Genomic DNA, 26,568 nt, shown 5'->3' on the forward strand with positions numbered 1-26,568 from the left:
AAGAGCGCCGTTTTCGCTGCGGTGCCATGCCCAAGGAAGGTTGGTCTCGGTGGGCGTATATATGTGTTCGCTGCGGTGCACATCCCAATGGACGCGTCACTGTACGACCAGGGTTGCTTGGCGAGGCCCATGTTGTCGAATGAACTTGGCTGCACGGGTAGATACGATGCTGCAGGCGCCAGTAGATCCATTCGGCTATTAGTCCAAGCATTTGAAGTTGAAGCCAAGTTGAAGCAGGGCAGGACACAGGAGAGCATCACCTGGAAAAGCAGCATATTTAAGTGCGCCGTTTTCGCTGGGGTGCCGTGCCCAAGGAAGGTTGGTCTCGGTGGGCGTATATATGTGTTCGCTGCGGTGCCCATCCCAATGGACGCCTCACTGTGCGACCAGGGTTGCTTGGCGAGGCCCGTGTTGTCGAATGAACTTGGCTGCACGGGTAGATACGACGCTGCAGGCGCCAGTAGATCCATTCGGCTATTAGTCCAAGCATTTGAAGTGGAAGCCAAGTTGAAGCAGGGCAGGACACAAGAGAGCATCCCCTGGAAAAGCAGCATATTTAAGAGCGCCGTTTTCACTGCGGTGCCGTGCCCAAGGAAGGTTGGTCTCGGTGGGCGTATATATGTGTTCGCTGTGGTGCACATCCCAATGGACGCGTCACTGTACGACCAGGGTTGCTTGGCGAGGCCCGTGTTGTCGAATGAACTTGGCTGCACGGGTAGATCCGATGCTGCAGGCGCCAGTAGATCCATTCGGCTATTAGTCCAAGCATTTGAAGTCGAAGCCAAGTTGAAGCAGGGCAGGACACAGGAGAGCATCGCCTGGAAAAGCAGCATATTTAAGTGTGCCGTTTTCGCTGCGGTGCCGTGCCCAAATTTAATTTGCTTCAGGAACACCTCTCAACGGGCACACCTCAAACACACTTTTTTACGTCAGATGTGCCACAGAGAAGGATCCTACGAGTCGTTTTGGTTCATTTTATATATTACTCATTCTATCCACTGTCACTTCAAGTCACTTTTTGTTATATATGCCGATGACACGTTTGTTCATTTGAGCGGTGAGGATACACACGAATTATTGGGGAATGCTCACAATATGCATCACAATCCCCAGCTATATTTGTGCTGTTTTTCCACACCTGAGGTGAAGGTTTATTAAAAAGTGTCCGGGCGAATTCATGTTACTCACGTACGCTTAGCGGTATTACGCCTAATTGGAATTTTATACTTTAATATTCACGTCCTGCTTACCCAAATCAAGCTTGCTTTTGAAGCATTTTTTTATTTCAGTGGTTAATTATTACCTGTTTTTATGAGACACTAAACATTCGCAAAGTTAGAAAATGTTTGTCTTTTACAAAAAGAAACTCTAATTACGCTCTACACAGATATTATCCTTCTGCAAAGCTCTTTCAAACTGCTATTCTTCTAAAAGCATTTATTTTTTACAAACTATTCCTTCTTTTTTAATATGAAAATGAAATAAAATAACGTTGCCTAACAAATAGCACAACTACCGCAACGTGTTTCCATGTGCCCTCGGTGGCTAATAGAAAAATTTGTTGAAGTCCTCACTTATAAAATGTGGTGTTGTCCGAATGTCAATAATCGTTTTACCCTCTCTCTATTTCTCTCACTCTCTCTCTCTCTCTCTCTCTCTCTATATATATATATATATATATATATATATATATATATATATACATATATATATATATTGACTGTTTTAGTACCAAAAGGTGTTGACATTGGTGCATGTTGTAGGTCTGACCTTCTAGCGTTTTTCTCTTGAAGCGGATTTCTGGGCCTTTAGTGGTGTAATGTACTTTATGAAGTAATCCGAGTGGTTCTTTTGGTTCGAATTCTGATCACTCATCGCGTGTTACGAATGTTGTCCACTTTGGTCTTTTTTGTTTGTTTGTTTTTTCGCATAATGTGCGTACTGCTTCTACGTGACGCTAGGTTGTCAGAAGCTGGGAAGCCTAGTCGAGCTTTTCCAAGCCCTTACGGCTCATGCCGTTTGCCATTTGATGTCGTAAGCAAAAAAAAACAAGAAAGTGAAACAACAATGTCAGACAGCCCTGCACAGAACACGCGGAGTGAGTCCGAAGCTCGCGATTCTTTAAAGTACAGCTTCAAGGCGCTGGAGATACACGTCGAAGACAGAAGTAAGCACAACGGCGCCATCCAAGTACATAAGGCCTGTTTGAAATTTCAAGTCAGCCAGCACTGTATTCATAATGCGTTTGAAAGTGGCAGGTGCGGAAAAAAAACTGAAAGACATGACTTTGAATATGAACAGGCCAATTGGTGCTATAAATGCAGTCTTTTCTTGGTCTCTCTCGTCCGTTTTCATTTATTTGTTGCTGATGTTGAGGTCAGTTGACGTGAACTAACATTTTCAAATTCTCCTTTTTCCCGCGCATTGTAACCGAATGGAATCAGTTACCAGCATTATTCATAAATAGCATAGACTCAATTGAACATAATGTATCTTGACCTGTATTGTTAAAGTGTTAAATGTCTTTCTTATTCATTCTTTGAGTTATGTCCTTATTCTTCGCGCTTTTCATGTTCTTGATCTTCTGTTGTCCTTATTACGAGCTTTGTAAATACGTCCCTCCTGCTTGGGCCCTTCACTGGGCCAGCAGTATTATGTAAATAAATAAATAAATAAATAAAGTGGTTTCCTTGGGGAGTTGATGTAGAGCGTCGTCTATTTGTTCGAGAGAGCTCAATCCTATTTCCTCAAGTTGCAATTATCGATGCAGAAGCGCAGTATTTCATTCTGAAGACCATCTCTAGCAGTACGCATGACGGCCACGGACTCTCGAAAGCTGGATGATCTCATCGGACGACCTCATGCCTGTTCGTCGAGTTGTTTCTTCATTTCGTTGCGGCGTGGTCATCTTTAGCGAATATTTGGCGCTTATTTATACGACAACCACCCTTCCAGTGTTCGCTGACGTTAGTGTTTCGGATTCAGGCTAGACGAACGGCCGTATTTTGGGCCAACATACGGCTGGTGGTGCGCCGATGTGGAACTGCGAGGTGGTGGTGAACAGAAAGGTTATAGGGGCATCCGATGCACTCCACCAATGTATTCGGTGATGTTATAGAGCCATTTTGAACGCAGCGCGTCGGTGGCGAAAGCTCAGACTTTAACCTATCGGTTCTGGTAAAGTAAGTATGTTGCGGCCTGCTTCTCCGCAGTTGTAGCACAGGGGCGATGGTCAAACGTATTCGGCACAAAACGTCGAACTTCCTCGCAGCATAACGCTTTTTTGCGGACGGACGTTATGGCGTTGGTGTCCGTGACGGTGGTGTCTGGCAGTGGCAGGGGACTGCGGCGATGTCATGCCTTCACGCGGGCGTGGCGGAGGAGCATGATGGCGGGCAGCAGCAGCATAGGTCATAGCCGATGGCTCCGGCTCTGCTGCCTGAGGAACACCAGCTGACGGCAGGATATCCTTCAGAAATCACCTCACCTCAGCCTATAACAAGAAGAGTATTCTGCGTGTTGTCACACAGGTCTTCGGAGCCAATATTTGAACATATTAGCTGTCTACAGACAAGATTTTGCTTTAGGGTGCGCATTCTAGTGTCCTCTCAATTAGAGTTTCTTTTCAGACAAATTCTTCAAGTCTACTTTGTGGATTCCGCATCAGTCCTGCAAAGAGTTTCTATCACACACGTCAAGTGCGGAAGTGTTTTTTCCTTCAAGCATGGCTGGATCTGCACGGCGCAATCGTTTGGCCCTATTTTTTGTGAAAAAGATGATGTTTTTTTTTTTGGGCTGTGACTTTCCGGCAGAGTATCAGCCCTTTCCTTGCGGATGACAGCTTTGAATGAAACGAATAACCTGGCGTGAAATATGTTTCATGTTGTCAGGGGGTCACCCATTGTACTCAAACTATGTTCCAGCGGCATGCTCCAAGGCAAAGTACACATGTCGAAGGTTGTGTTGGCTAGATCAAAGTGAAAACGGCACCTGGATGGTATCCTTCGAATCTACTTTTCTGGTCTTCGAGTTACGACCCGCAGAAGATTTGTGGTTTTTCCAGCTGCCAAAAAGAGGTTATGGTACGCTTCACAGGTGTAGTTCACACTGCTCCATTGCAGTGGTTTAGTGGCTAAAGTACTCTGCTGACCCATAGGTCACGGGATCAAATCCCGGCTGCAGTTGCGGCAATTTCGATGGAGGCAATAATTTTGTAGGATAGTGTGATTAGAGTTGGGAGCACGCTAAAGAACCCCAGGTTATTTATATATTCCAAGTAGTCCACTACGTCGTCTTTCATATTGGTATTGTCGTCTTGAGACGTAAACTTTACATCATAATCAGTCAATCAATCAATTGTACAAAGATACAAATCGTTGGAGCTGTCAATATTGAGATCTGACGCTGCCTGCACTTTTGGAAAGGGGCTTGTACTGTGGCTACACTTCCCTCTTCCTGCGTCCTGCTTGCTGTTTAGTGTTGGCGTTGGTGTCTTTGGAACCTAGGCTGCCTTCGCGGCTTCACGAGGGCGTCCGGAAAATGAAAGAAGCAGCACCTCTGCCGAATGTCAGGGGGTCAGGGCGTTCACAAAGGCATCAATCTGCATATACAGGAGGAGACTGTTTATGAGGTCTAACTTCGGACCGGTGAACAGCAGGTCTGATTACGACAATAAACACTGGCACTGACAGCGACGAACAGAACATTACCCATCGATCAAATGGCCATCTCTGTGTCGCGCATTATTACATATACTACGCATTGGACTTTCCAATCTTATCACTAGTAGTCGCGCAAGCTCTGCATAAGGTCAAGTGTTGGCTTCTTGTGGGTAATCCTACCAAGTTTATCTACTGCACGTGTAAACTTTCTTCAGCACAGAAGCTACGTTTACCGCGGATCTTGCTGAAAGCAATTTTATGCGCAAATATAATAGAGCAAGGCTGAAATATCAAATGTGCGGCACACTGTTATATGCTACATTCCTTCAATTTTCAATACAAATATAAGGCAAAGGCAGCCTTTTTGAACACGCGTGACCAATAGACAAAACTTTTAAACGAGTGAAACATTGATGATAGTGACATATTTCATATGCGAAAACGGGAAATAATGTTCAAACCAGCACAGAGGGAAAGTGCAAAGATAAGTGCAAGATGCAAAGATATTGTTTCCTTATACTTGGTGAGCCATATCGCATGCTCCTTCTGTCTTTTGCCCGAATTCGGCGCATTTTCTATTCGCACTGCAACGTTGCTGCAAGAGTTTTCAGCCACAAGTTAGGCTCCCCTATCTGCAATCTTGTTGATCTTTTTCTGTGTTCCTTGAGCTACTTGTGAACGAATCTCTTGTTTGACTTTAGATAATATTATTATCTGCGGTGTTCTGTTCCAAAACTGCAATATGATTATGACAGATACCGTAGTGGAGGGAACCAGAGATTGTGAGCATTTAGTGTCCTTGTTTGACCAACGTAGGTCTCATACATCAAAGCGGGAGGGCGTAAACTATACCGATAGCTCACATTACGAGGCCACCGGGAGACAATGGCTGCCAAGACGTTTTTTCAGCTCATTGCGATCATAAGCAGGTAAGAAACTAACAGTCACCTAAAGTCATTTGGTACACAGTGCATCGCTTTCTCTAAGTGTTTTTTTTTTCTTTTCTCGGTGATAGATTGAGTTACTGCAGTCAGAATCAACTTGGGAAAACTTGATGCCTTAAGGCAGCTTATCTTTGTACGGCGTCTTGAGTGCACACGCGGCAATTTATACTTATTATTTATTTTATATACCGCATATTGCAGTCAAAAAAGACCCTTCAAGTGACAAATTGTACACAATTTTACTTCAGTGAAAAACTGTTGCCATAACATCTACGTTTCATATACATTCCAACTTACTTGCTGTTTTATGCTGTTGTAAGGGTGATATATATTAGAGTGCATCTATAACAGAACCACTGCTTCATGCTGAACCCGACACGTATCGTTACCGGCAAAGCACCCAAACGAATGTTTGGGCACGCAACTGTTGTGTTCAGTCCGTGAAAAGTCAACAAACAAGTAGCGTTCTTTTGCAACTCACATTTAGGAGCAAAGCTATTTAGTAAATCGTTTGACAAAATATTGTGCCAGGACTATGCTATACTTGAAGGGGTAAGCGCCCCAGAAACTGAGTAAATTGCACTATTAACCACTAGGCCACCTATGTGGAGAACGCAGAAGTTAAGCCGTAAATTTAGAATGTCTCATAGACGTTTGTCGGGCCTATTGAAAAACGATTTTCATGATAAGTTCACACGCGGCAATTTATATTTATTATTTAATATATATACCATATATTGCAAAAAAAAACATTCAGGTTGCAGATATTGGAGGGATCTCACTACACAGAAAATCCACCAACAAGGAAAAAGACGAGTGTTACTTGTACGAACGGCTGTGGAGCGATGGCGGCTAGCCAAAGACAAGGACAACGTACTACGAGCGATGGCAAATACACGGCAAGTGCGACAGCGGCAGTGAGAATACCCGAAGCCATAGAAGGTCAACCGCAGTGACAATGTGCCCGTGTTTATGGGAGAGGTGAAAATGCATGGTTATGGCATAATGTTCTGCCTCTACAGTAGGAACCTACGCGTTGCATCTGTGACTGTATGTGGTAATCTCAAACCTCTGTTAGCTTCGAATCAACTTAAAAACAACCTAGAAAACCCTTACTAAGGTCTAGCGCCAGTTTAAAAACGAGTAAGCAAAAACCTGTGTCACCTAAATAAAGCATACCATTAACCTACAAGCAAGCAGGTTAGTGTTTAGAATCATTAAGTTTTACTATTTCGAGGTTTTCGTGCCTAAGCCTAAGCTTCGCCTGTTTCTTTTTTGGTACTTTTTCTGCTACAAAGTTAAGTATTATATTTCGTGAAAACAGTCTTCAGTGGATCATGTATGCATGCAGACGCACACATAGCATGGCCTCAGCATTCGGTTTGAATGAGTCAACGCATCTCTGTAATCCAGGAAGTTATTGATATTCAAAAGACAACCATTCGTCAAAAAGAGCAGGTTATTTAAAGAACAATCGCTACGACACGCGATGCTGTTTCTATTGTTGGTGAGTTTTGTGGAATGCGGTAGGGTGTCGGCAGTAATACGAACGATGAAATTGACCATCATACTTTCATAGAAGACACTTACAATACCATCCACTCCAACCTCAACAAAGCAAAAGTTTCTTGAATGGAGAAAAGTCGATATTATTCACATATCAAAGAGTGTACTAATGGATATTCAGGGCAGTCACCTAACCTCTTTCGTTTTTTTAAATCACACGTATCATTGCAGTATTTCGATACAAGCAGGTTCTGTCAATTTTGGTTTTGGTAGGTTTTCTGAGCAGTATCACGTCGAAACTTTAGTGACATGCCACTGACTCTGCAGTTGAGTCATTTTCAAACAATTTAAGTGCTGCAAATGCGTAACGATCGATAAAGAGAACACAGTGCCTTCAACGGTGCAATGCGCTTGCGTCACGGTATCGCATAAAAGACAGAAAAGCTTCGTGGGAGCGCTTTGCACTTAGGAGATCGTCGATGAGGGTACGCTTATTATTTTGGGGCGCGGAAGCCTTACGAAGAGTAATATAAGCCGCCATGCACACAGCGTTGCGGAAAGCCCTACTTGTTCTCATTTGCACCGATATTGCGCTTTATACGGCGGGCATTGACGTCAAGCAGGTCAGTTAGTAGTCTAATAAATTTCAATGGAGTCTTTAATTTCGACGCTTCAATTGACAAAATCGATATTCCAAGCATGCTCTTCAGTATTCAAGCTTCTTTCCCGAATCAATGTCGGCTTTCAGTGGAGTAAATAAGTTGATAGACATGAATACCCGAGTTAGTGAAGATGTTTGCCTCGCAGACGTGTCACTGTTTGGTAACACCTAGTGCAATGCAATTTCAATCTTATCGTTATTTATCGCATTAGGTATCAGGAGTGAGGAGCGATATAAACGTTTTAAAAAGTAGGTGAGTCTAAAATTTCTTGATCACAGTCAGTAGTGACATCGGGATGAATCTAACGGAGTATTTACAAGGAGTAATTGCCGTACTACACTCAAAATTAGCAAATGTTTTGAATATTTGAATATTTCTAAATAACGATTCTTCCCTGTGACATCGTGGTTATCATCACCCTTATTCGCTTTTGAGGAATTTGTGCTTTCCTTATTCATACTGAATTACCCAATGGTAACACTGAAAGTTCGTTCATTGTGCACGCTGCTACTCAATGTTATCTAACAGTGAATAGCGTTTACTAAGACTGGAGTTTTACCATTACTGGTGAAATTCACTGGTGAAGTCTGCTTAAATGCGGAGGTGGTACATGCGTCGAGTATAATCGTAGAGTGCTGCTGGTCGGTTTTTAGTCTTTTGCTTCCTTACACTGATGACACTGGCATCTTGACTTCTATTGCAGCTATGGTTGAGCGCGCAGTATTGCTGCAACAGTTTGTACTCATGGCAGTATAAGTGAAGATTGTTGGCGAATACGTTTATGTGTGATTTATTTAGGATCTGCGCTTAATCGAGAGTGCCCACTTTTCTTGGAACCTCAAATGTGGCAGTTTAATTAACTAGCATGCTAAGTCATGTAAACTTATATATGCCCAAATGATTCTCCTCCACCTAAAAAAAAAACAGTTTTTTCCATGAGAAGTTGGCGCAAATGAAATAAATATTTGCCATGCGCATCGCCTTGGTGTATATGTATGCGTCGAAAAAGATAGAAGGAGCTTTAACATTGATTTGAATAGTAGAACGCGTAGGCATAATTAGGCACCTTTGCGATCGAATTTTGCATCGTAAGCCCGGGTTCACTTTTCTATGGGCGCTTCAACAATGTGGTAAGATAATTAATTTCTGGGTGCGCATTATTGGCTGTTTTTAACTTTCCTGGAACAATTAGTGCAAGATCATCACACAGCGGCGAAAACAACCTGAAATCAGCCGACAAGAGCAAGACTTCAATAGGCACTCTTGCCATGGCGGTTAAATTTCTGTAGAAGTGAAATTCTGCTGCTACATCTACTTTAGATTGTAGCTTTATGTTATTGAACACGAGATCGTCAAACTTTCCGAAACTCTGCGCCAAGATATCCCCTTAATCATGTTCTAATAAATTCTATTATCATATTCTAATAAATTGCGCAAAAGCACACAAAGGAAATAATATCAGTGATAAATTGGAATAAAAAAAGACCAGATAACGCTCATTAAAATTGAGTTAGAAATAGAGGGAAATATACAAAACTTCGTGGAAGCCTTCCTGAAAGACAGAAAAGGGAAGAACGTGTACGCTGTGAAAAGGCACCCTAAGACAGTGCAAAGTTAGGACAAAAACAATGACCGTAAAAAACATCAACATTATTATTGTAACAATCTAGCGATTTTCCATGCTTACTGCCTACATTCGTAAAAAACAGTACTTGAAGTCTGAAAGGGACCTACTAGCGTGACTGTTAAACAGAAATAGAGAAGGCACACTGGCAGTGACTCCGCGAAATCAAGTCGAAGAAGCAGCTAAGGAATATCGATACCCCCAGTTCCGCAGTCTTCTAAACGCTATACTTGCGCAAAAAGAAAAAAAGTGGGAAAAAACATGGCATTCTCAGTCTATTCGCTACAAGCTTTCGCGAAACGCAATCTCAAATTGACAAGGTGTCCTTCCATTTTGTATGTTTCTGTAGCTACAAGATTTAAATACGCCAGCTATATCTAGAATAATAACAGCGAAGGGGAACGCGTGTTTTATCCAGCTGTCATCACGTAGCACGTGGTAATTTTATGCAGTGAGAACTGCTCAGTCAAGCACTCGAATGAAACCTGCAGCCTGTAGGTTTGGTTCTCACATGCGCCAAGTAAATTTTTAAACAGCCCTTATTCTTCTCTACTTTTGAGTTTCCTTGCGTGAAAGGAACCACATCTTAATACATTCCTTGTCTTTGTCTTAAGCGAGAAACTGCGTTTAATTCGGATGCCATCAAGAACGGGCAACTTCTGCTGGCACTCCGACTTCTGCAGTGTACCTTGAACCACCAAAGACTACTTCAATATTTAAATCTGTGCGCTTAACCGGAATATCGCTGCTGCTGGATCTGCAAGCACACGGGTCAGAAAGGGAGAACAGCGTGCTACAAAATTAACACATTTCAAGTTGCGAATACCGAACAAATTTAGCAGTGCAATCACCGCAATAGTTAACATTCATTCCGCGTGCAACAATGAGTGGTTAGAGCGCCTCCTCAAATTGCCTCGCAGTTGCTGATTTTGCCGAGCCAGGAAGCGCTCCTGGACTTCCCGGCCATGAAGGCCTGCTTCCAATAACTTGAGTGCCACGTATACGCACTGCACAAGACTGCAAAACTACCAAAGAAATCACGTATTACTGCCGTTGTGTGCACACCCTTGAGTCATCATGTTGTCGGCTTCTGTTTCGCCGTGGTGTATTGAATACCTAATTATCATTGCAGCTTTTTTTGATAATCACTGCATATTTATAAAAGCAGACACTACTGAATGAAAGCACAGCCATTAGGTGTTTTTCAGCCCACTCTCTTCCAGGCGAGTATGAATTTCAGACGTCCATCAGGTTGCTGGTTATTGTCGACATAATTATAAGACTTCAACGCTAACTACTGAGAATAGGCTGTGTAGCGATTCACACCACTGTCACTGGCATGCACTGAACTAATGCCTCTAAAGTTGTGTATTTAATAGTTTAGAAAGGTCTTGAACCATATTTTAGGAACCTAATAATAGAAATTTCGGAGCACATCGAAAATTCGTAAACACCTTCTAGGTTCACTTCCACATCAGCGTTGCATGCATTTCCAATGTAACGAGGAGCTGATAACACTTTGCCATGTCATTCACCCATTCACCACAGCAAGTGGACGAGTGCTCACCTAAAAAGTGAAGTGTGCTTCAATCAGATGATTTCAATAATATTTAGATACTATAGGCTGTGTTTATTTCTACTTATGCATGAGAGCATGGCCATTACATAGAGCCATGGATGAGTGTCTTGTGCTTTGAAATCGAGCCTTCGAAGTACTGGAAGCGCACGTAAGAAGAGCCAGAAAAGACAGACTGACAAAATCTTGTGCTTTGCCCCCACGCGCTAGAAACGGGTTGCTCGTAGTCAGGCAGTGATTTATTTTCAATAAGTCCATTTTTGTGTGCTACGGGAGGCTTTAACTTTATTCGCTTTACGCAGAAAGTTCATGGAGTAGTGAATGGAATCGACGAACTCAGCGTATTTGTCTTCAAGTGAACGAATTCACGCCACCAACCTATAGCGCCTGAACGTGGAATTCAAGCATGGAATTAGTCAATAAAGTGAAGCCGAGAAACCTCAATTAACAAGGTAATCAACGAATAGAAGCTACGCTCGCTCAAGATGGACCATGTCACTAAAGAGACGCTCTGCACACTCTGAAAACGCCTCAATCAGCTTCAGAACCATTTCTGAGCTCCTGACTGCCACATTTGCTCACAACTTTTCAGCAGGGACGCTGAGGCACAGTTTGAATTCAGAGATTTTTCTCAGGTCCAGAGAAGTTGAGTAAATTGTGCCGCCTATCACGTAGAACAATCTGAGAAGTGAATAGAAGTCGTGCGGAAAATATTATCGGCGCTGCGCAAAAAGACGAGCGCTAGAGGGTGCATGAGATACCCCTTAGCTGCAGCAAGTCTTACAATAGACAAGTGGGCTTCGGCATTAAGTGCCTATATATCACATCGAGCTTAGAAGAGAGACTGGACTTTCTTATTCACCTTCACTAACCTTTTTACGCAACCTATCTCCTCCTCGCCATTCATTTCTTTATAAAACTAGTGGAATAGGAGAACTAAGCTTATTCATCCAGGATTGAGTGCTGCTCATTGCACGTTGCTATTCGGCTTGCCGAGCTCCATGAGGCCGTACTTCAACGAGCTCAGGTGGTCACCGAAAACATCCGAGGGAATTGAGACGAGGCTTAATAGTCTCGCAAATGATTTATTTATATATACAAAGAGCGCAGCTCACTAGAGTCAAGCCATGTCTGCGGTCGTCACTCGACAATGATGACGCTGTTGATGGTGAAAAACAAACGCGGTCCAGACCACACATTCTCCTTTGCGATGAAAGTGAATCTTTGGATCATTTCCTTTCTTACGTACTGTATATATAACCACTCAGAGAAAAAGACTTCTAGGAGTATTGCTCCGAAGGGGCTGAAAGAATGTATTCCTTCTGTTGTTTGTTTTCACTGAGGCTAGCATGCTGGGTTTTACCCACCGGAGCATTTGCGAGGCCCTATGTGATTTCCAGCATGAGACTTGATGGATTCAATGATGAGTTTATTGAAAGAAACTTTTCTTTTCAAAAACTTCAGTGATGTTCCTCTTTCTATGTTTTCTACGAAGTAAATAGTTCAAATCAAGTTCAAGCATACTCTTTAACAAATTCGTCCTTTTTTCTCTTTTCGTTCTGTCATGAATCAACCTAAAAAGTTGTTTAAAAATGAGCTATTGCCTACCATTTTGACATTATGAACAAACGTTTATATAGCAAGCAACCACTACTCGTTTCAAGGCCGATCCTTCATGGTGGGTTGCGCTAGGTCTAATCGGTAAACCAATCACTCTTCCTGCCATCCCGCCGCAGCACATGCAAGGTACCCCCTACTTGTCGTGACGATTCCAATGATGAGGGGGCACCCACAATGCCACTACGTTATTCATCATTCTGCTGATAAGCGAGATACCCACTACGCATATACCCGGCTGCGGCAGCTGTATTTCTGATGGAGGCGCAAATGTTTTAGGCCCGTGTGCTCAGATTTGGCCGCACGTTGAAGAACCCCAAGTGGTCAAAATTTTCGAAGCCCTCCACTACGGCGTCTTTCATAATTCTATGGTGGTTTTGGGACTTTAAACTCCACATATCAATCAATCAATCAATTGATCAATAAATTACTCAATCCGCTATGCATTTGTAAGGCAATGTGTCTACTTTGGTCACTCGAACAAGCAATTGTAGGTAACCGTGGTGGAACTCTAGCTAATAATGACCCGCTCAGAGTCACAAAGGTGAACAGGCTGCGATAAAACTATAAAATTCAGCTGTTTTCTTATTAAAATTTAGTATGCACCGAATCTCTGTCGAGGCAGCCTAGAAAAGTTCATCGCTGTTTTGATGACCATGTGTAGCATGCCCCGAATCTTCACCGGGGCAACGTATAAAAGTACATAGACATAAAAATGAGAGCAGAGCGAAGGTGATCAATAAACAGAATGACAGTCGAGAAGTTGTCCTGTTTGTCGGCGCTGCTAGATACGCTCGGCCCGACCGAGGACAGCAGCAGAACGATCGAGAGCAACAACAGCGCCAATCGACATCTGGCTTCTCTATGGCGGTGGTCGACACGAGGGAATGAACTCTGGTGACGAGATCTGCGAGGTAGCCATCGTCCGAGGCGGCAAAAAAAAATAGTCATAGCCCTCAAAACAGTTCATAGTCCACCCCACATGCAGATAGAGAGGTTTCAGGTGTCTCATCTGAGGCGTCTGCAGACAAACACATTTGACAATGCCCGACACATGTATACACTTTGTCCCTCGCTCCACACGTCACCCGGCCGTTCGCGGTGCGGGTGCTATACAGCCGGCATGGCGCATATACCTTGGTAGTGCTTGTTCGGTGTTCGCCACCACTACACGGACGAGAGTGGGTGTATCCCAGGACGACTGGCTGAGATGTGGTGAGCCACCCCACTCAGCCCATGTGCAGTGGACCAAATCTGAGCTGTTCAGCGAGCCACGGTCATTGCCGAGGAGATTGCACGATGCTCCATGGACGATGGCTCCTAGAGACCTACCCTGGGTCAGTGATTCCTCGTTCGATCCTTAACAAAGTTTCTTACGTACCTAAAAATGAGAAGCTAAGATACAAAATACAAAGACAACCCCTTCATACTGGGCTATGGCTTTATAGTAGATCCTTTCACCCACTTTATCTTTTCACCCACTTTTCTTTCTTCTCATTTACATTACGATTGGCCTAATAACTTACCCTATACTCTTCTTGGCATAATTGCGTGTTAGATCTCGTTAATATTGTGTAAACACGAAAAAAGGAGCCCTTAAATATACACTTGTTATATATATATATATATATATATATATATATATATATATATATATATATATATATATAAATTTATATATATATATATATTGGTTTGTGAATGCATATGCAATAGTGTATTAAATTACCGTGCTAATTTTAATGTACCTAATTGTATCAGTGACGCCTGTTCTTTTCTTGCGCATGTAAGTGTATTAGGATTCTAATCATTGTGCGAAGTACTCACACGTGTTACTGTTGTTCCAGATGTAGCGCTTCTTTGTACCGTGTCTTTAATTTCTTTTTTTACTTACTGATAATCATAAATTGAGAATTTAATGTAATACTACAATAGTGCCCTCAAATGTACTGACTGCAGCTGAATCGGCCAGATTTTTTTTTCCTTTCATGTTTTATTTATGAAGTTTCATATAATACCTCATTTTTTTCTGCTGAAGCTGTTATGACTTTTTTCAGACGCTATTGTAGCTATTGCTGCAGTCTCAACGCTTGTTGTCTTGACAAGTTTTCAGAGTATTCTTCTTTTTTTTTCTTCTCTTTTTATTGATTTGTTTATGTTACACGTTAACAGGTGTTCGTCCTGCAATGATCTCGAACTGAATCGGTAGTATTGCTGAATAAATTAATAAATAGATAGATAAATAAATAAATGAATAAAGCCAGCGCTGCACTTCTTATGTATTCTCTACTCAATGTACGCAAAATTTTGGCAAAAAAAAAGTACTTATAGAATTTATACAGTTAATCCAATATCTATCTAAAGTGCTTAGGGCATTAAGCGTCAAGTTTGTCGTTCATTCGTAAATGAAAAAGTTAAGTGATTCTGCTAAAGACGAACTACTCAAACACGTGTAAATAAATGCATAAATGCCCAAAATGAAGAAGAACAGTTGAAATATGTCAAAAACGTGTATTTAACAGGGATAAGTGTTTGATTATATATTGAAGTTGTTCATTGCGCCACCCACTGTAGGTTTTGCTGTGGGTATTATGGTAGTATATCTGAGGTGGGAACCGAAAAATTGGTCACTGTTGATGTGCGAACAAGTGTCGGCTACGCATTCCAACGTAGTGTTGTTGAGTGAAATGTGCTATGTTTGTAGAAATTAGTTGTGCATTTAGGTAGTAAAATGTTAAGGTTGTGATTTCTATGCGAACAGGAAGGTTGAGCAAACTTGCAGTGTCAATTCAAACAGGCGCAGCGTGGAGACATCATTAGTTGTGCTGCAGCTTCAAGCTTTGTCTTTTGGTTATTAACAAGCAAAAAGACTAAGTATGACTAGGAAGCATCCACAAATATTGACTTATTATTGCTAAAATTTCTAGAAAATGGATCATAGCTACTGCACCACACAAAGCATGGCGCCGCCACCTCACTTCGCAAAAAGAATGCTTGCTTTTCCTCCTGGCATTCTCTGGTGCGTACGTCACTACAGGCGAAAGAAACCGATGGACCTTTCTGTAGACTACTCATGCACCGACATCCGTAAAAGAGGGGTAGTTTATAAAGCGCAGAAAAAAGTGGCACGTTGTCCCATACCGACTTTTCGAATCGCCTTCAAATCACGCCTTGGACACCCTACTTGCTTACATAAAATGTAGACAAAATCGACGGTTTTCTATAAAAAGCAGTGGAAAATCTACTATTGGGAATCACAGAGTGACCATCAAACTCACCTCTTCCGCCTTTGGGGTGCATTTATCGGAAGACTTTCAACTATACCTGTGTACCTACACAAGACCAGTTGTTTAGTTTTTTTTACAACTTAGTCAATTGTATATGAAGTTTATATTACAGCTAACATTGATTCAGTACGTCTGCGTGGTCTAGTATTACTAAGCGAAGATCGCAATAGTTCGACTGATACGAAAACTTTACGCATTATCACAATGCAATAACGAATGATATCAGAATCAAATTATGTAGAAAGCCCTGTACCATCAATTGCCAGTTTAGTTGATTAGCGGCTATGGCATTGAGGCTGTGGCATTCGGAAGATAGATTGGCGGTGGTACATCGGTATAAGCAAGCTGATAAAAGCTTACACATGCAAGGCCATTCCTGAAAACAAGAACAACAGCTCTAGTAGCGTATTAATTTTGCTTATGGATACAAATTAGCGCGACTTCTAATGAGCCCACAACCCGCAAGCCTGACGTGGGCTGACGAGTTAAGAAAAGGGTTGAGAAGTTAGAGAAAATAACTAGTCATTTATATGTATTTTTAATTGTGATTGTTTGTTATTTTAGTTTTTCAACCAGATGCAGCCAATATGGACAGTCAAAACAACTCGCAGAAGGCTTGTCAAATGTGAAGTGGATCAAGTTCAGGCTGCTGCACCATTGTCCCTTTCATTAAACAGATGTGTGTTAGTCAGAGGAACCAGGTGAGTTTTTGTGTTCTCTCCACTTGCCTTCTGCTAAACTCAAGTGCTTCTTATTGACAGATGTGACTTTGGAATGCTCGGAGTGCTTGATACAGACCACAAGGAGCGGATGACTATATTTCACCAGGGTAAGGATAAAGTATGTGCTCGTTCGATGTAATCAGGACCTTCATTGCAACAACACGACATGACTGATAAATTATTCATATTACTTATGAATCTGAAACATGTATGACCACTTTAATCATCGCCTACTCACATCCTCATTACTTATCCTGGAATAGCTTTGTTACAACGAGTTGAAAAACTGATGTGCAGATGTTTCCACCCGATCATAAACATCTTGACAGATTATAATTATTATATCTTCTTCGTCTTTTTGCCATCGCCTTTAAAAAGCCGTGCACGTGCGGTCTGAATACTTAGATTTTATCACTGTCTAAAAAATTTCGAAAAAACACTAATTTCGTAACCCGTAAATCACAGTCTTGTGCAGTCAATCTTAATCTGAACGAACGTACTTGCTCAATTACCACGCACGAGTACCTTAATTTAGAGTCACTGCTTGAAGTTAAAATAGTGTAAGCCATTCATTCGGCGAAAATGATTTTCTGAAAGCCCTTGAGCAAAGCTTCGCAAAAGAGCATTACAGCAAACCCTCGTTAATACTTGGTCATTTCATTATTAGTTCCAGTGAATTCGAATAGGTGCCTTAGTCCCGACCCAACCTTGCACATTTGTAAGGAGCAAAACTCCCGACAATTCTAATAGGTTAATATTATTGATGGTCAACTTGAACTGCACAGTACCCGAATGTGGTCCCTGCTCACAGAAGTTGGTCTAAAATATATGTTGCCACAACAAACCAACGCAAAATTATTGAGCTCGCAAAAGAGCAAATGAGCAGCATTTATCAGCAGATGGCATTTTGTATGATGTGCTGGAGCTTTAGGGCAAGCTATGGCCGAGAAAGCACGCAGAGAGGACGCCATTTAAATTGCGTTAACTGTAGAATGTAAATAAAATTGCTTGGTGCGTAAAGATTGTCTTATGGTTTGGATGATTTATTTAAATTTGGGGTTTTACGTCCCAAAGCCATCATAAGACTATGAGAGACGCCGTAGTGGAGGGCTCCAGAATTTTAGACCTCCTGGGGTGTAATAATGGTTTTATGTTTTGACATTAGGGCTCACTGCTCACTTGAGTATATGCCGGTGTTTGTTCATTTTAGGCGTATCTTGAGTGAATTAGTTGAATTAGTTGAGTGAAGCCCTTTTAAAATGGGATGCAGCCACTACCCAAACACTCTTAAATTTGTTGCAACATATGTTTTGGGTAATGGTGTGTTCATTAGTAAAAGCTCCATAACCTAATACATAAATAAAACGTGCCACGAAGTTACAGTAGCACGTAGCTCACAATAGCGTGTCCTGATCATTAGCACTGACAGTTGGATGAGGTGGTGTATGTTCATAGTTAACAACGGCGCACAAACACCCAGAGACACGGGGGCCGGTGTCTGTGTGGTTTTTCTTCACCTCTCTCCCGTGTGCTTTTGCGCCGTTCATAACTATGAGCGTGTCCTGAGCTTACTTTGGTGCGATCTGCCCGCACAATTTGGCGCATTGTTTGTTTACTACCGTTCTTCATGAAAGGGACACTCGAGCGAGCGGCCTGCTGCTTTTGCCTACAACACCATCAAACGTTAGCTGAAGTAAACACGTCTGCTTTCTGTGCCACCTGTTGGCGAACACACTAAACAGTCACGCCTTTGGAAAAGCCCTGCTAGATAACGCTGCTGCTGGTTTATTGCAAAAGGCTGTGCCATCAAAGGTGGGCAAATTTTTTTTTAGCTGTCGGTGGATGGGGCTATAAGCAGCCACGGAAAAGCGCGGGCCATACGCGTGTGTGTTCCTTTCTTCAAAGGATAATAGTCCATATTGAGCGCTCGCAAACGAATTTGTACTGCACTTAGAATAAAGTTATTAGATTCCTCATCAATAATGAGTTAATACGATTTCGCTGTAATGAATATCTCCTGCTAACAAATAACTTTTTGTTCTTGGCGCATAGTACTACTGGTCACCACCACAGGAGTCTTCAGCGAGGCTTATTATTGCCTCAATTTTCTGTAATTTAACTCGGCCCTGCTTAGTAGTGGTAACACTTAAAGTCATGAAATACAGAATGAAACTTGCCGGCAGGTTGTTGTAGATTAGAACGTAGTGTATTTAGGCACTCCACAACAAAGCAGTTGGGTAATTCAGTGTTGTTCAACTAATCTCACACTAGTATATGAAAGTGGCAAGGAAACTCTTAATGCGAAAAGGTAGCACTGGCCCGGTAAACATGCTGCGTTCATCATGCGTGTTCAAAGTCGCGCGTTGTCAAGTGTGGTATTTGTTGCGAGCATCGTGTTGTTGGAGGTAGTTTAAAAAAAGTAATTAAAAAATATCGCTTAAGAATTTTGCAGAGCTTTCCGCAAAATATGGGATAAAATGTTTGGTGACGTATGGCGGGAATCGAGGATGTACAGCCACTGTTATCATGTGTTGTGATACCCTGGATATAGTTGAAATGAAACGCTACCTGAGAAAACACACCGAAAATGGTTAGGCTGGCTTGGAAAGTACCGCTAGTTGATGAAATTTAATCCAAGATATTTTTGTACGTGCCGCTTCGCAGTGTAAGCATGAGCCACATTCAGCTGTGCAGCTTGCAACTAGTATTTAACCGCGTCTACACATTCCCCAGAGACTCGTTCAAAGCCAAGCTATATGAGCTCGAGGACCGCGTTGCGTACCTACTAGTCTGGTGGACCACCCACACTTCTTTAGGCTAAGCTGCGACAAAACATCGGAAGTACATTTAGACTTGGAGGCTTGTTCCATTCAGGCAAAGGGCGCGTTGAGGTGTCCTGTCATCATTGTCATGAGTGGTGTCCTTTGGCAAGATCCGGTGGACTCAACCACAGCCATGGGACATTGGAGCGCAAGCGATAAAAATTGATGTAAATGTGTACATGGGAAATATCAGAGTTCTTACAAGTAATGCCTAATGGTCGCATCTGGTAGTCAACACCAGCCAACCGTACAAGAACGTGCGGAGTGATCAAACAAGAGTAACAATTAGGTCTCATTAGCGACGTCAAGAAAACTCGTGCAAGTATTAGCATGTGCAAGCTAATGTGACACAACACATGGTTAAGTGTAAAGCTGTTGTTAGCAGTTACCGCTCATTAAAGAACTGATGACCGCTACGAGCAAGTATTTTGATGCGACAGTTATATTCAGTCTAAACGACAATCTTAAAGAATGTAGTGTTACTTACAAGCTTTTGAGGCTGTTAAGTGCTGTCACAACGTTCACTACACGCAATGACTACTTAAGTAGTGAATTTATTCACAGCACTTTACTACTACAAAGTTTAGTAAGTAGCACTACCCTTTTTTAAGTGCGTAAGTGACAGGCGAAACACCGTAACCTTTGCTACCGTCTGATAGTGAATGCTTTCTCAGAGTGTTCGTTGTTGAGTGCAAACTAATAGCCTGTTGGTCGTGCCAATTCCTGTGCAGCGTTTGTTGACGAAACGGCCATGGTTACTTCAAGGGCGTATACATCTCAATTTCTCATAGTTTATGTTGTGATTCATGGGACGCAATTTACCTCTGATGCATGCATTGAACATTTTTCAATGCTTCTGACACAAACACATTTTCCCTGAGCAAGTTTTTTATAGGTGTGCGTGCCATAGCTTTTATACATTGTTGTTATACTTTGTGTATAGTTAGTGCAAGGGCTACAACTCTGCGTATGGGGGAAGCAAAGTTTATGTTTTTTCAATAGAATGTAGTAATCCATGACCGTCTATTTCAGCATTTTACCTGTCTTCAAAGCAGAAAAGACTCAATACTGGAGCCTTGCACCTAAAACTGCCTACAAGCTTCGTAATCTTTAGTTAGATTTTTTCTTGACTCCTCCTGTCTGCTTGAACGAAACTGCAAGCCTTCGAGCCTTTCCTTATGATAAAAGGTTTCATCACTGGTGCTACAGCGACATTTTTATGTTATTCTTGAACGATATAGATTACTAAAATTCTGCAAACGGTAATTTCTTCCTTTGTCTTATCTTTTAGACATCTTCAAAAGAACTGAAACTTTACTCTTCATGGCTGCTGACCATTCCTGCGGCATTTTTAAGGTGGAATCACTAATAGCTTGTACGTATTTTAATTCATTTTACGCTTTAAAACATATTTTAGCATTCTCTGTAGTTATTAAAACGTAAAATCGAATATGAGGTCTGCCTCCGGCAATCACTGCCCCACTCTCAGAAACCTGACACAACCGTTCTCTCTTATCATATTGGCTCATGTCAATGACACCAATCAATTTTTTAGTGTTTCAAAAAGTTCATGTTTCAATACAGACTTCGCTAGTTCGTGTCGCCAGAATTTCAAAACTTAAACGCCTTAGCAAATGTCAAAGTGATCAGATTTTTTCGAGGTTGAAACTGGTGCTTTAGATAAAAACGACGAAATATTTTTGTTCCATAGGTGTGCACGGACACTAGTACAAAGCAGGTACGCAGGAATAAAAAGGACACAAGCTTTCCTAACTCGCTTACCTTGGTAAATCACATGCGTCCCGCGGTTTTACGGGCTGAGCTTGTATATTGTTGCACGAAAAAAGAACATGTTGCAATGTTACGGTTAAAATGACTTGTATTAAGTCCCTAGGCACGATGATGGCAACACACCCAAAGCAGAGATCACCAGCCCGCCATGTTCCCACAATTGATAAAGACGACGAACATTTATAAAGAGGAACATGAATGAAGAAAGTAGATGTGCGCAATAAGTGCCCACACTAACTCTTCCCTCCACACACTCAATGCGAAAGCGGTCATCCTGACCACAGTTTAAAGCGAACAAGAGCGCCTTGTGAAAGGCTTGATGCGCGATACGTGGACTATCATTGTTCTCCGGCCGCGGCAGTCCATTGGAGGAATGGTGGGTGCCACTCAATAATTGACCAGATACGTCTGCTCCAAGACAGTGTAGGGGTCAATAAAGCGTAATTTAAATAGGTCTCACAGTCCAGCAGCATGAATAGGTGTAAGAAGCAGCACTTCATCGCCAGGGCTGAAGGACACTTCGCGATGAGATTCATCTTAGTCAAGCTTGCGATCCTCTTTCTTTTCTTTATTGTTGAAACGAGCAAGCTGGTGGCAATGAAGCTGTCATGACACAAATTTTTCACTGAAGCATGATGATCGTTTCACAGGTGCAGCGAAAAACAAAACGTCGAGGAAACAAGAGGGGCAGCGGCCGTAGACGAGGTAGAACGGCGAGTAACCTGTTTTCTACTGAATGGAAGTATTGTACGCAAAAGAAACAAATGGCAGTATTGTGTCCAAGTTTCTGCGGTCCGGGACGATAATCATTCATTCACAAAACTTTATTTGCGTCCCGAAGGCCGGCCTTTTCAGACCGAGGCGGGCCGCGTCCACGTCGGTACCGTCAGGCTGAGCGTTGTGGTGCATCTAGGACCTTCTCTACTACCGTAGTTGGTCTTGATAAGACGCCCTTCGCACCATCGTCTGCCAGTGAAGCCATTGTTCTTCGGGGTAGGTAAGAGTCTTGGGACAGCCCGCCAGCATGTGTCTGATCCCATTGATGCCATCGCACGCTTCACACTTGTCTAAAATTTCACTGTCGGGGAGAGTTTCATGTAGAAAATATGGAGTGGGCTGAGTTTCAGTTTGCAGTAAACGTAGCGTGACTGCCTGAGCCCTGTTCAATTTTGCGTGTGGCAGTGGAATTTGCCTATGCTCCAAGTAATAATATTTTGTGATGTCGTTTAAGTGTATAAATTATTTTCATAGCCCCCGGAATGGTAGTGGGCGTCAGATCGGGTCTGACCGGCACGACAAGCGAGTCCTCCTGCCAGGTACTTTGTCTCCTCATTGAGGCTGACCAGAGTTTTGTCCCCTTGTCCCATATGCGCAGCAAACCATGAAACTTCAGTATTGATAGGATTCACTTTGTTCATAATTTTAACCACCGTCTCAGCGACATAGCCCTTGTCGAAGCTCGTCATTGCTGTTTTGGAGTCGCTATAGACGTATGACCATTTTCGGTTCCTGATAGCTAAAGCAATCACGGCTTGTTCGGCAACCGTAGAATCCTTAGTGAGTGCAGTCAGGGCGTCCCGTACCTCTCCCTGGCAGTCAACCACCACAGCCGTGTAGGCCTCTTGGCCTTTCACCCAGGCTGCGTCCACGATGGCCAACAGTTGTCCAACCTGTTCGATTTCTTTCAATAAAGCTTTCGCTCTAGCTTTTCGCCTGCTGATATTGTGTTCCAGATGCATGTTTCGCAGCCAGGGAGTGGATCTAATCACGTCTCTAGGGTTCGTGTTTCGTTCGATATCGACTTCTTTCGGGTTCTTCGATCTATTGGGGACTGACCCGATTGCCCTGAGTATCAGCCTACCCGCGCATGTACTGTTAGTCTTTCCTGCTGCGCCGTCTGTTGCACTTCAGTCATTTCTTGCATAGTATTGTGCATGCCTAAGGTCATAAGTTTCTCTTTTGACGCACTGTTGGGTAGACTTCAGGGGAGTGTAGACATCGTGGAAAGCACTCTCGGCGAAATGGGGCTACATTTTTTGGCGAAGTCAGAACTTTTGGTTATAAAAAATCGAGGTAAGGGTCGAAGGCCCTAGGGCTATGTCCCAGGTTAGGAAGCCAAGATTATTTTGCGCTGTCAGGACAGATCCGCGATCAAGCAGGTCGAAAAAATTAGAGTTTTAGGGTTCGATATAGAAGCGGGAGGTAGCAACCTCACTGTCATTCAGCATATTTAAATAAAAAAAATCTGACCGTGTACTGAGGCTTCTAAAGAGAATGACCAACCGACACAGAGGCCTTGGTGAGGACAGTGCTCTAAGGCTATTACACGCCTTCGCTCTCTGTCACTTCACCTACGTGACAGGTCTCCTCCAATTGTCGCAGGCCGAGCTGAACAAGCTCAACACCATTATCAGAAAGTTAGTCAAGGCTGCCCTAGGTATACCCAGCAGTGCGTTCGGGTCGATATATGTGGCTATCATATCTAACAGCGTGCGATGAAAGCGCTGTGTAAGCCGTTCGTTCGTGGGTGGAGCAGGAGCCTGTGTTGGTGGTAATGCCGCAGCCTTTAAGGAATTTGTCGACGAGCCGGGAAAGAAATACCTTTCGACGACCGCTCAGAATTACGCGAGGAGCGCCATGACGTAGGATCATTGCTCAGAGATTACAGTCAGCAACTTTCTTTGCTGATGCAGAAGGCACAGATGTTGTTTCAGCGTAGCGTGTAAAATGGTCAACACCTGTCTCTATCCAACGACTGCCAGAGGCCATCATAGGAAGGGGGCCTAAAGGTCGACGCCGACTACCTAGAATGAGTCCAGCAGACGCGGAACTCTTTGTGATGGTCCACATCTAGCTAACCCAGGGAGCTTGCGACTCAGACAAAGGGCGCACGAGGCAACGTACTTCGTTACTCCTATTGACAAACCCGGCCAGTATAGTAGCGACATCTGATGCAGTCGTACGCATTCTAAAATCCAAGACATTCAGCAGACAAGTTTTCGTGGTATATTTTGAGAGCACATGCCCGTAGAGAGCGAGGTGGAACGGGTACCCAGCATTGACCGTCAGGGGGTGGTAGATATGGCGGTACAGGACGCAGTTGTCGAGCTTGAATTGCTTCAGCTGTCGATGATGAAGGGCGTTAGGTGCCCGTGAAGACCCGTCAAGGCGGTTCATGAGGCGGCGACGGTAACAATTAGCGCGTTGATGATAGAACATTGAACGATATTCATTCGGAGTAGTCGGGTCTAGAGTAGCTAAAGACAAAACGTGTGGAGAAGGGACGTCCAAGAGCTCAAGACGTGTGGTAGAAATGGTTTGGTTATTTGGATCTGAAGGAAGCGGGCAACACAATATCTCGTCAGCGTCTTATTGTTTTTCGCCCGACTTGTAAGTAATAGGGAAATTATATTCTTGCAAACGAAGAATCCAGTGACTAAGGAGTCAAGACAATTTCTCGACTGTTGAAAACCAGCACAACGCATGGTGGTCCGTAACAACAGTGCTTTGGCGGCCGTGAAGCTAAGGTTGAACTTTTTCTATAAACCAAACGACCATAGACACTCCTGCTCGGTGATGGTATAATTCTTTTGGGCAGCCATAAGTACATGGCTCACGTATGTGACGACCTTGTCGCGTGAAGACTTGTCTCCCTATTGCAGGATACCACCAGTACAATGGCTACTAGCGTCTGTATGCAGGAGCATAGGCGTGGTTTTGTCGAAATGACAAAGGACTTGTTCAGATGCGCGGGCACGCTTCAGTATATATATTTCTAAAGCTTCACTACAATTACCCCGGGTACGAGGAGGTCGACTTGACAGCTGGATTCTAGAAGTGGGTCACTGTAAGCCTTGAGGCGCTCTACGTTGACAATGCTGTGACTTCAACGGCGCATTCCGAAGACAGTCCATTGGGGTACACAACAATAGGGTGAATACTTTGGGCTCTCGCTGTACGAAGGGAGAGGACAGAAAGTAGTGCCATAACTTTGAGGAGTAATGGGCTAAGGTTAGTTCTCAAGGCCGATAGGTCGGCTCCAGTATCTACGAAGGTAGATGCGCGAACACCGTTCACAAACACGTCTCAAACGTTGGACGGGATTCTTTGAGGGGTTTCGCAGCTTGACACAATCGCAGCCCTTGCTTTGGTGGCTGCGGCGAATAGTTTTCGTGGTCACATGCAAGCGGACATGGCCGCATCGGTGACAGTGAGTGGCGTGAAGAAGATGGTGAACGGCGGGTAGATGGTGTTGGATGGGTGTTGGTGACATAGGTAGCAGTTTTTCATAATAAGGGCAACTCGGTGGGCAGAGATGTTTGGAAGCGTCCCAAGCCTGGCACACGTGATTGCGATAGCATGCGACGTGAGGACACAACCACTGGCAAAACTGATAGCGTGGTTGTCGGAAGTGCACCATCAGATGATGTGTTAGAGCCATGTCACCGAGCAAGATGGGCGAGGCGGCTGCTGATATGACTGCATGATGGGCGGAAGTTGGGTATCATGGATGACGTCGGCGTATGCATGCGGCCCAGATGTGTTGGGTTGTGGCGAAGACTTCGGTATAACTAAGTGAGCGAGCCACAAGAATTGGTGAAGGCAGCCTTGCTACAGCTTAGTGGCGTAAATATTGGAGGCGGGTGATAGTATTGTCACAAATAATCACTAGTACTGAGGGTTTATTAAACCACCAAATAGCAGCACTAGGACGATGCGTCAGTCATGGCTGGCTCTCGAGTCGAGAAGAAGCACGCGATCTTATTTTTTCCCTCCAGATGGTAGAGCCGCTCTTGCAATCGACCCACTACGTGTGGGTGGCAGTATTCAGCAATGACCTCCGCGATGTCCTGCTCTATGGTTCGGTGGACGCGAGACAAGAGTGTTGTTAGCTGCTGTTGATCATTTTGGGTGGAGAGAAAGCCAGGACCAAACACTGTCGGACCATTTCCTGAGGCACGAATGACTTGATTTCGGCGGGCAAGCTGTGATCAAAAACGACCGACAAGCCCGTGCTATCAGTGTCGCGGGATGGTGGTCCACTAGTCATGAAGCAATTCCGGCGCAGATTCTCGTAACTTTGTCACAGCGTAATGACCTCTGCTATGGTGTGAGGGTTCTTGGCCAGAAGCATCGTTCAGGCATCGTCGGCGATGCCGTTCAGAACATGTGTCAGTCTGCCTGACTCTAAGGGACTCACGTCCACTTTCTTGAACAAGTCAAGGATGTCCTTTATGTAGCTAGTGACGGACCCGCCAGGCTGCTATGCTCGCGCAAACGTTGTTCGGCTCGGAACTTAAGAATGTTAGGATGACCGAACACATAACGATGGCGGTCTCAAAAAGAGACTAAGTTG

The 26,568-nt window shown here is 43.5% G+C and overlaps 1 protein-coding gene across 1 annotated transcript in view; it reads left to right on the forward strand.

The window, feature by feature from the left end:
- Window positions 1-7,584: 7,584 nt before the first annotated feature.
- Window positions 7,585-26,568, forward strand: part of LOC142771404 (uncharacterized) — a 123,109-nt gene continuing 104,125 nt past the window's right edge. Inside the window, exons 1-4 of the mRNA XM_075872884.1 lie at window positions 7,585-7,734; window positions 16,442-16,578; window positions 16,639-16,706; window positions 20,713-20,796. Coding sequence (XP_075728999.1) covers window positions 7,651-7,734; window positions 16,442-16,578; window positions 16,639-16,706; window positions 20,713-20,796 — 373 coding nt within the window. The 5' untranslated portion in view covers window positions 7,585-7,650. The remainder of the gene's footprint in view (window positions 7,735-16,441; window positions 16,579-16,638; window positions 16,707-20,712; window positions 20,797-26,568) is intronic.

The sequence above is a fragment of the Rhipicephalus microplus genome, chromosome 9, assembly GCF_043290135.1.
Source record: "Rhipicephalus microplus isolate Deutch F79 chromosome 9, USDA_Rmic, whole genome shotgun sequence".
Taxonomy (NCBI): Eukaryota; Metazoa; Arthropoda; class Arachnida; order Ixodida; family Ixodidae; genus Rhipicephalus; species Rhipicephalus microplus.